Source organism: Monodon monoceros, unplaced genomic scaffold (assembly GCF_005190385.1).
Source record: "Monodon monoceros isolate NGI ecotype Baffin Bay Population unplaced genomic scaffold, NGI_Narwhal_1 Super_Scaffold_20, whole genome shotgun sequence".
In the NCBI taxonomy this organism is placed as follows: Eukaryota; Metazoa; Chordata; class Mammalia; order Artiodactyla; family Monodontidae; genus Monodon; species Monodon monoceros.
Genome location: NW_021703777.1, coordinates 132,645,805 through 132,657,045, shown reverse-complemented (window position 1 = coordinate 132,657,045; position 11,241 = coordinate 132,645,805). Strand labels below are relative to the sequence as shown.

Sequence of the window (11,241 nt, the reverse complement as noted above, 5' to 3'; positions counted from 1 at the left end):
TGTCATCTGACATAATGAACTTGAGCAGCCCTGGATTTTGGTATCTGTGGGAAGTGGGGGGGGGGGAGGTCCTGGAACCAACCCACTGCTGATAGGAGGGACAACTGCACGCTCTTTCCTCAGCCAGTTTCCATAGCAGCACGCAGAGATGAACCTTCCCTATGATCAAGGCTTACTGAGAGCCTCCAAAACCATAAGAAATTCACCCCCTATTTAGCAAAGATAACATTCAAGGAGAAAAATTTCATTTTTAAAGAAACAATATTTCTCAGTCAATAACCTTTTAAGCCTTGTCTTTTCAAGCAAATGAATACTTTTATTAACATGGTAAAATTTTTTTAAACACACGGTAGGGTTTTGACCTCAAATACTTGTCAGGTCTGCTACTGAAATGAACTTACAGCTAGACAACTTATGAATCTTGAAGACACCTAGTCCCTGTCCAGTTTAGGGTCCAAAACAGACAGCCCTTGCTTTTCTTCCCCAGACCCTCAAGGGCCTTTGCAAATATCGCTTTCATTTTATGTCCAGAATCCCCTGAAATGCATCAGGATATTACATCGATTACACAGAATACCAAGACCTATCTCGTCTCCTAGTCTAGGTTCCATGTCACATAAAGCTGAGTTAGGTTGTCCAAACAATCTGACCAGACAAGTTACATCAGTGTGCCGCATAAAACCTAAAATTTGAACAAAATACATCTCTCCTCCTTTGGTCTCACATAGAAATTAAAGTCCCCAAACACAACACCATCCCACAGCCCTTCTTTTGGTTCATCAGTCCCAGCCAGATCAGCCCCCTCCTCATTCCCAATTGAAGTCTGGTCCGTTCTTCAGCTTCGTTGGCAATCGCTGCATGGAGTCGTCTTCTAGAAATAATGCAGTTCCTTCAACACCTTCAGAGCCGGAGAACTCCAACTGAGTCTCATCTGTTACACACAGACCCAAAGTTCCAGGGAGCTATCAGGTCACACAAGAAAGAGCAAAGCACCTCAAAAATTTAGAAATAACGAAAGCCCAGGAACAAATGTGACTGCTGCGACAGCTTACAATCTAGGCCCTAATTCTTGTGAGAGCATTTTCCAAATCAAAGTTACCTCCCCAAACAAAAACATTTAACAGTCAAAACTCATACTGAGGTCATTAACCACAGACCATAGCAGAAACGTAGTGTGAGGACAGAGTGTAGACAGAGAAAAAAAGAGAAAACAAAAGGCTCTCTGGTTTCAGCTTCTCCAGGGTGTCAGCCAATCTCCATCAGTTGACCAGAATCCACTGGCTGTAAACCTAAAGTGCAGTTGGGAGAAACTCATCATTAGGAAGTGAGAAAACCCTCACAAACTGAGCCTCGCAGGACGCCACCTCTTCTGCATGCCACCTGACCCCTTCCAGTCTTCCAGCAAAATCTGGAAGCGTCCAATAATGGCCTTCCCTCTGACAATTCTGTATTTCTACCCCCCTTTGCTCAATGGCCTGTATTGTGATTTTGTTGTTTATTACCCTACAGTTATCCTATTGATCGTGACCTTTGGTTTCAACCAAACACGTACAAGTCAAAACCAACCAACCAACCAACCTGTTCCCCCAAATTACCAGAGACGTAACAAAAATAAATAAACGGTACCTACTAACACCTACTAAAATGAAAACTGAGCACGCCTTTATGCTCTTCTCCCAACTCCCATCCCCCGCGGATCATTAGTAAATAAATGTCCCCGAAGCTGACCCAAGCGTCGGGCAACGCCTGGGACCTCCGTGCGGCTCCCGCCGGTCCCCGCCTTACCGCCGACCCTCCTTCAGGACGACTCGCTCTTCTCTATCCGCCGGACCAGCTCCACCAGCATCTCTGCCATCTTCGCGATCTCCTTGGCCTTCTCCTCCGCCTTCTCGCACCGTTTGGTCCCTCTGCCCTCGACTCCGTCGTCCGCATTCTGCAGATGGTTGAGCGCGCTCTCCTCCGAGGCCTCCACCTGCGTCTTGATCTGGATGAGCATACTATCCATCTCCCACAGCTTGCTCCGGTTCCGCAGGTAGGCTCTCCCGTGCTCGCGGCTCAGCGCCGCGATGTCCTCGCGCATCTCGTTGATGACCGGGAGCAGGAACTGCTCGAAGTCCTCCTCGGGCTCCAGCACCTCCACCTCCTCCGGCTCTGCCAGCTCCACGATGTCCAAGGGCCGCATCTTCCCCCGCTATTCCGGAACCGCAGGACGCAAGTCGGCTGCAGAGAGAAAATGGAGACTCGCTACGCTTACCAACACACTTCCAGAATATTCTTTAAAACTTTTACCCCTTTTAAACTTTTGGCCTCACAGAAGCCACGGAAACAAGCGACTTACGAGCAAAGAACCGGAGGACAAAATGGAGTCGCGGCCGTCAACCAGCGCCCTGAGTGTTGCGGCCCCTTTCACGACACGGCCGTGCCTCTTTACGGTCACGCCGCTGGTAGAACTAGGTGCGGGCGCGCGCACGTCAATAGAGGGCGACGCACTTCGCTCTACCACGGCCGCGCGCACACACACTCACACCCACGCGCGCGCGCACGCTCTCCCTTTTCCTCCCCTCCTCCTACTCTTCCGCGCTGCGCCCCTCCGCTACCCACGCGCGCGCGGACGTGAATGCACGAGCTCCCTTATCCCCCTCCCCTTTCACCCTTGTGGTGCGCCTAACGGCTACCCCACGTGCATACGCGCGCACTCTTATATTGCCTCTCCCGCTTCACCCTCGTGCTGAGCCTGTCCGCTACCCTGGCTTTGGAGGTGAGCCCTTCTGGTGCTCCCTCCTCCTAAAGGGCTTCTCTTAAAGGGTTTCCATCTTTTGAAGATGTCAACGCTGTCTTCCTACAGTAAACGGGGACAGCCCTACGTAATAATGTACTCAAAGTATGTGACATTCCTGGTCCATCGCTGATAGCCCCATCCTGTTTACTACCACGACTGGACCCCTCCCTAATGTCTTACTGGCTTATTTTCTTTTCTCTTCTTTTTAAAAAAATATATTTTTATTTCATTTTAGGCTGCGTTGGGTTTCCATTGCTGCGTGCAGGTCTTTCTCTAGTTGAGGCGAGCGGGGACTATTCTTTGTTGCGGTTGCGCGGGCTTCTCATTGCGGTGGCTTCTCTTGTTGCGGAGAACGGGCTCTAGGCACACGGGCTTCATTAGTTGTGGCACGCGGGCTCAGTAGTTGTGGCTGGCGGGCTCTAGAGCACAGGCCAGTAGTTGTGGCACATGGGCTTAGTTGCTCCGCGGCGTGTGGGATCCTTCCCGGACCAGGGCTCGAACACGTGTCCTCTGCACTGGCAGGCGGATTCTTAACCACTGAGCCAGCAGGGAAGCCCCTTACAGGCTTATTTTTGTTCCTTTTCGGATAACGGTCAGACGTGTCTGGGTGTCTTTTCACCAGACCAAGCCCCCGCCCCCCCATCCCCAGGGTAAAAGGCCTGGTCTGTTTTATCCTGAGGTTCCACTGGCCTAGTCTTTACGCCTTTTTGTCGGGTCGAACGCTCCTTGAGGGACGTACTCAGCTCTATGTCTCTGAAGCCTGGAGCAGAACTTGGCATATGTTAGTAAATTTGCTTTACCCTTCACTTAACACAAAATTTTAAGGAGAGATAAGTTAATTTCATAGCCTACTGACCCAATCACAAAAGAGCAATAAAAATGTCAGGAGAGCTTGCACAGGTGCATTGGTTTGGCTTCTGTTTTCCAGTCAAAATGGACACAACTCCCAGTTTTGAATATAGCAGAGTTAAGAATGAAGAGATACAATAATCATGAAAATGCTTTGTAAAGGGCTTCCCTGGTGGTGCAGTGGTTGAGAGTCCGCCTGCCAATGCAGGGGACACGGGTTCGTGCTCCGGTCTGTGGAAGATCCCACATGCTGCGGAGCGGCTGGGCCCGTGAGCCATGGCCGCTGAGCCTGCGCGTCCAGAGCCTGTGCTCCGCAACGGGAGAGGCCACAACAGTGAGAGGCCCGCGTACCGCAAAAAAACACACAAAATAACAAGAAAACAAAATGTTTTGTAAATACCAAGCTTAGACATAGGTAAAGTGCTTATTTTTTGTTGACTTTCCACGGTTCTTTATATCTTGTTGCTCTTGTAAAAATCCAACTTCAGGGCTTTCTTGATATATCAGAGGCAGCTAGCTCATAAATTCTTTGTGTGAAAGAAAAGAAATGGCTCAAATAATGAGATACCACTACACACTTGTTAAAATGGCCAAAACCCAGCCCACTGACAACACCAAAGCTGGTGAGAATGTGGAACAACAGTAACTCTCATTTATTGCTGGTGGGAACGCAAAATGGTGCAGCCACTTTGGAAGACAGTGTGGCAGTTTCTCATCAGGCGAAGCGTACTCTTACCATACCACACGGCCAATGTGCTCTTTGATATTTACTCAAACGTACTGGAAACTTACGTCCACACGAAAACCTGCAATATGGATGTTTCTAGCAGCTTTATTCATATTTGCTAAAATTTGGAAGCAATCAAGATATCCTTCAAAAGGTGAATGGATGGGCTTCCCTGGTGGCGCAGTGGTTGATAGTCCTCCTGCCGATGCAGGGGACACGGGTTCGTGCCCCGGTCTGGGAAGATCCCACATGCCGCGGAGCGGCTGGGCCCGTGAGCCGTGGCCGCTGAGCCTGCGCGTCCAGAGCCTGTGCTCCACAACGGGAGAGGCCACAGAAAAAAAGATTAAAAGGCAAAAGGGCCTACAGAAGACTGATGTCTTTTCAACCCTATTTCTCTTTCCTCTGTGGTATGTGGGATCTTCCTGGACCAGGGCTCGAACCCGTGTCCCCTGCATTGGCAGGTGGATTCTTAACCACTGCGCCACCAGGGAAGTCCAAATTAAATGATTCTTAATTTTGTTTTATTTTCATATTTTGGGGTCAATCCTTTTTTTTTTTTTTTTTTTTTAGGTCTCAAAAATTTTCATGGGGCTTCAGAAAGCTCCTTCGTCCTGGGCTCTGTGTAGCAGCCGCCTAAAAGGTAAAGAGAGCTTGCTGGGGGCAGGAGATAGGAGAGGGTGACCCAAAGAAGGGCCTCCAAAGTAGAAACCCACTTAAGCCTGGGACCTCCCCCTTCCAGAGGAAGCTGCTGTTGCCCAAGTTCCAAAAACTGGGCTGAAGTAAGAAGTCCTGAGACCCCAGGGGAAGCAAGGGTGAGAGTGTCCTGCCTGTGCAACCCAGTGTTAATGGGTCACCTCCAAGGGAAACAGCCTTTAAGACAGTAACGAGATGTAACCTGAGCAAGGCTCTCTGCGCTGGTCAGAAACTCCAAACTGACACAACCAGTTTGGAAGAGTCTGAGGGATTTTTGTTTTGTTTCTGCAGTGGAGGATATCCGACATCAGGAGTAGCGGATCTGAATTCAATTCATAAGGCCAAAAAAGATTCTGGCTGTGGGAAATGCAGGGATGATTGTTCCCGTATTAGAAACGATTTCGTCAATGGAAAAAGAAAGAAGTCTCACTCTTCTAAGAGAATTTCACTAGCATAAATCAATTTAATAATAACTGTGTTAAGGCATAAAAGGGAGCAGGTATTATTATAGGCCCATTATTGGCCCCATTTTGCAGATGAAGAAACTGAGGCTGGGGGAGATGTAACATGGCTTGTAGGGGTCTTGTCCAGGTTCAGCTGGCGGAACCCAAGCTTGCTTGCCATCAGATACAAGAGAAAAAGATGAGGACTTCGGTATTTTAAGTTCGTTGAAATTAAGAGAGGCTGCTTTGGGTTTTTTTAAGCTTAGCAAATGAGTTAAAAGCAGAGTGACTTCATGTAACAAAATTCCCAGAAGACACACGTTCTCACCAAAGTCTTAATGCAGTATTGCTCTAGCATCGTGCTGGGCATGAATCGCTCATTTCACCAAGCATGTCTCAAACATCACATCAGGAATATTTTTCCTCCTGAAAGCCCTTGGAACCAAATCATTAACGAATCAAGAGGAATCACTTAAGCATATGAGAGATTTTCAAATGGCGAACACTTTGGGAAAAGAGGGTAACTGCGGAAGAAACAAATGACATTCAAAGACTAGATACTGTGAAGATGTGGAGATTATTATACGTACTCAAGACTACCATCAGCGGAATTACTGAAGGTAGTCCCTCCTCCTTCCCCCTGTAATATCCTAGGGAGGGATGAATCGAGGGGAGGATACCTAGCACGAACCCCCAAGCTCCTGCCTCTGCCTCTTCCCACGTGGCAAAGAGACACATAGCCACAAAGCCACGAAGCTGAAGAGGACACGCGTGCCATCGGCTCAGGCCACTTCACAGACGCTGACGGAAGTGTGTACCTCAGTGGTCTTCAAGCTCTTCAGACCAGATGCCCTTATCAGAAAAAGTGTGTGACCAGCACTCCTGTGACCAAGCAGGACCCTATGAGGCCTTCCCCAAACAGATCCCTGCCCATGTCCTCCACCTGCCTTTTGTTTGTATAAAAACTTTAGTCAAAGAATAAATTTAATCAGAGAAGTGAGAAAATGCAGAAAAAAAGGAAAACACTCAAGCCAGACAAAATAATAATACTTTAGCCATTCAACAAAGTCAAGGACCTTTAGTTCCTCCTCAGGGGCTATAGATAGTATTCTGAGCCATGTCCTTTGAGCTGTTTTGCAGATCCCGAAACCTCCACCAGGTGGAAGACGTTAGCTGACCCCAGAAGCAGCACTGGAGACCCCAGACCGGTTGGAACCAGAAGGTTGATGATGTTGACTCCCACTTACCTCACCACCAACCAATCAGAAGAGTGTCCACGAGCTGACCACAGAGCCCACAACCCCTCTCCCTCACCCTGTCATTAAAAACCTTTCCCTGAAAGGCTTCGGGGAGTTCGGGTCTTTTAAACACTAGCTGCCCTGGACTCCTTGCTTGGCGTCTGCAATAAACGCTGCACTTTCCTTCACCACAAGCTGGTGTCAGTAGCTTGGCTTTACTGCACACAGGTGAGTGGACCCAAGTTTGGTGCAGTAACACTTCCAGTACATGTTCATTGGTTCATCTAAAACTATAGTCACAATCTGTACTGGTAACATTAATTAGATTAACATACACAAGACAGAAATTTAAGGGATGAGATGAAGTAGTTTTAATAGTTTTAAATAATTATTTCTTTTCACATAGTCCTAAAAAGTCTTTTATTCTCTCTCTCTCACACACATAGGCCTAGTTAGCTGATAATATTTTTCAGCGAAAGTGGTGGGATTAAATATGCTTCATTATTTTGAAAACCTTGGTTTAACACCTCATGATAGAGCAAGGCGAAGGTCTACTTATAAATCCAGCTTACGTTGATACCTGCATTTAATGACTACTGAAGTTAAGAAGAAAAAAACAAACCTCACAAAGATCCTTGGGTCCAAATAGAAGAGGAAGGTCATCCACCAGCCTTATTAAGCCCTGATGCTGAGTTCTCAGTTCCACCTACCAGATATGCAAAGGTTTTTTACTGGAAATCATTTGCTAGAAATCCATCTCCCCAATTCGTTCTTGCAAACTAAGTGCTGCATTTTAACAAATGGATCCAAAGTCTAGTGTAAGTTTTAATTTGGAAGAATTTTAAACAGAATGAAAAATTCTAACCTTCAACCTGCTCAGACAGGAGAATTTTTTTTTTTTTTTACTTTTTAAAACTGAGAAACAAAGGGCTTTACAGATAATTTTGGGAACATTACAGATGTCTGTCATTTTAGAAACCTACTGTGCTAGAGGATAATGGTCTCTTTTTTTTTTGTCAGAATTATATTTCAGTTTAATTAAAGACATAATTTTTTTCTTATTAGTTATCTATTTTATGCATATTAGTGTATATATGTCAATCCCAATCTCCCAATTCATCCCACCACAACCCCCACCCCGCCACTTTCCCTCCTTGGTGTCCATACGTTTGTTCTCCACATCTGTGTCTCTATTTCTGCCCTGCAAACTGGTTCATCTGTACCATTTTTCTAGGTTCCACATATATACGTTAATATATGATATTTGTTTTTCTCTTTCTGACTTACTTCACTCTGTATGACAGTCTCTAGATCCATCCACGTCTCTAAAAATGACCAATTTCAATCCTTTTTATGGCTGAGTAATATTCCATTGTATATATGTACCACAACTTCTTTATCCATTCATCTGTCGATGGGCGTTTAGGTTGCTTCCATGACCTGGCTGTTGTAAATAGTGCTGCAGTGAACATTGGGGTGCATGTGTCTTTTGAATTGTGGTTTTCTCTCGGTATATGCCCAGTAGTGGGATTGCTGGGTCATATGGTAATTCTATTTTTAGTTTTTTTAGGAACCTCCATACTGTTCTCCATATTGGCTGTATCAATTTACATTCCCACCAACTGTGCAAGAGGGTTCCCTTTTCTCCACACCCTCTCCAGCATTTGTTGTTTGTAGATTTTTTGATGATGGCCATTCTAACTGGTGTGAGGTGATACCTCACTGTAGTTTTGATTTGCATTTCTCTAATGATTAGTGATGTTGAGCATCCTTTCATGTGCTTGTTGGCCATCTGTATGTCTTCTTTGGAGAAATGTCTATTTAGGTCTTCTGCCCATTTTTGGATTGGGTTGTTTGTTTTTTTAATATTGAGCTGAATGAGCTGTTTATATATTTTGGAGATTAATCCTTTGTCCGTTGATTCGTTTGCAAATATTTTCTCCCGTTCTGAGGGTTGTCTTCTCGTCTTAAGTTTTCCTTTGCTTTGCAAAAGGTTTTAAGTTTCATTAGGTCCCATTTGTTTATTTTTGTTTTTATTTCCGTTACTCTAGAAGGTGGATCAAAAGAGATCTTGCTGTTATTTATGTCAAAGAGTGTTCTTCCTATGTTTTCCTCTAAGAGTTTTATAGTGTCCAGTCTTACATTTAGGTCTCTAATCCATTTTGAGTTTATTTTTGTGTATGGTGTTAGGGAGTGTCCTAATTTCATTCTTTTACATGCAGCTGTCCAGTTTTCCCAGCACCACTTATTGAAGAGACTGTCTTTTCTCCATTGTATATCCTTGCTGCCTTTGTCATAGATTAGTTGACCATAGGTGCGTGGGTTTATCTCTGAGCTTCCTATCCTGTTCCATTGATCAATATTTCTGTTTTTGTGCCAGTACCACATTGTCTTGATTACTGTAGCTTTGTAGTATAGTCTGAAGTCAGGGAGTTTAATTCCTCTAGCTCCGTTTTTTCCCCTCAAGACTGCTTTGGCTATTTGGGGTCTTTTGTGTCCCTGCACAAATTTTAAGATATTTTGTTCTAGTTCTGTAAAAAAATGCCACTGGTAATTTGATAGGGATTGCATTGAATCTGTAGATTGCTTTGGGTTGTATAGTCATTTTCACAACATTGATTCTTCCAATCCAAGAACATGGTATATCTCTCCATCTGTGTGTGTCATCTTTGATTTCTTTCATCAGTGTCTTATAGTTTTCTGAGTACAGGTCTTTTACCTCCTTAGTAGGTTTATTCCTAGGTATTTTATTCTTTCTGCTGCAATGGTGAATGGGATTGTTTCCTTAATTTCTCTTTCTGATCTTTTGTTAGTGTATAGGAATGCAAGAGATTTCTGTGCATTAATTTTGTATCCTGCAACTTTACCAAATTCATTGATTAGCTCTAGTAGTTTTCTGGTGGCATCTTTAGGATTCTCTATGTATAGCATCATGTCATCTGCAAACAGTGACAGTTTTACTTCTTCTATTCCAATTTGTATTCCTTTTATTTCTTTTTCTTCTCTGATTGTGTGGCTAGGACTTCCAAAACTATGTTGAATAATAGTGGCAAGAGTGGACATCCTTGTCTTATTCCTGATCTTAGAGGAAATGCTTTCAGTTTTTCACCATTGAGAATGATGTTTGCTGTGGGTTTTTCATATATGGCCTTTATTATTTTGAGGCAGGTTCCCTCTATGCCCACTTGCTGGAGAGTTTTTATCATAAATCGGTGTCGAATTTTGTCAAAAGCTTTTTCTGCATCTACTGAGATGATCATATGGTTTTTCTTCTTCAGTTTGTTAATATGGTGTATCACATTGACTGATTTGCATATATTGAAGAATCCTTGCATCCCTGGGATAAATCCCACTTGATCATGGTGTATGATCCTTTTAATGTGTTGTTGGATTGTTTGCTAGTATTTTGTTGAGGATTTTTGAATCTATATTCATCAGTGATATTGGTCTGTAATTCTCTTTTCTTGTAGTATCTTTGTCCAGTTTTGGTATCAGCCTCATAGTATGAGTTTGGGAGTGTTCCTTCCTTTGCAATTTTTTGGAAGAGTTTGAGAAGGATGGGTGTTAGCTCTTCCCTAAATGCTTGATAGAATTCACCTGTGAGGCCAGCTGGTCCTGGACTTTTGTTTGTTGGAAGATTTTTAATCACACTTTCAATTTCATTACTTGTGATCGGTCTGTTCATATTTTCTATTTCTTCACACAGAAGAATTCTTATAGGTGACACAGACTTTAGAAAGAAAAGCGTATCAGATGGAAACATTTCCAACACCCACCAGGAAGAGATAAAGTGTGTTTGTTTTCCTAAAAATAACTATTAAGTTAGCATATTCCTTAGTACGAAATATATTCTAGACACTTGTCATTATAGAAATGGTCAATAATTTGCATCATGTCTTTTTGTGAAAGAAAAATGTGTAGCACATCTTTCAGTTCAAATCTTTTAACAACTCTGCCATGAGATAAGCAGTGAGTCATCTGAATGGTACAAAACATTTTTATGGTCACTCTCTGTGATGGTTTTTAAAAAGGTCCGCAAGTGTTTTGACAGGCCTCCACGCACAGCTGGAGTTTATGTCTCCTGCTCTACAACCCCGGCAGGGTTTTGTGATCACCATTCAAGACCAATAGAGCAGGACTTATAAGCTAAGTGAGAAAAGACCCTGGGGCTTCTGTAGGTGTATCTTGGGCCTCTGCTCTGGGCACCTCCAGCCATCGTAGGAGAAGTCTGGCTACCCTGAGGCCACCATGTTCAGATACCAGACAGAAGGAGATCCGGAGGAGTGCCAGCTGTTCTAACCCCAGCTGTTAGATGACTGCAGCCTCATGAGAGACCCAAGCCAGAACTGCCTTGCTGGACAGCACCTCCACTGCTGACCCACTGCAACAGTGAGAGATAACACAAGTGTGGTTTTATCTACTAAGCTTTGGAGAAATTTGTTACACAACACTAGATATTACACGTATATCAACTCATTTAATTCTCACAATAACCCCATGAGTTATCGTCAG

The 11,241-nt window shown here is 44.3% G+C and overlaps 1 protein-coding gene across 1 annotated transcript; it reads right to left on the bottom strand.

The window, feature by feature from the left end:
* Positions 1 to 290: 290 nt before the first annotated feature.
* Positions 291 to 2,374, bottom strand: LOC114903118 (MORF4 family-associated protein 1). Its single transcript, XM_029235924.1, has 3 exons — positions 2,339 to 2,374; positions 1,786 to 2,220; positions 291 to 1,289 (listed from the first exon to the last, which is right to left on the bottom strand). The coding sequence occupies exon 2, from the start codon at positions 2,180 to 2,182 to the stop codon at positions 1,799 to 1,801; it is 384 nt and encodes a 127-aa protein (XP_029091757.1). The 5' UTR covers positions 2,183 to 2,220; positions 2,339 to 2,374; the 3' UTR covers positions 291 to 1,289; positions 1,786 to 1,798.
* Positions 2,375 to 11,241: the final 8,867 nt, after the last annotated feature.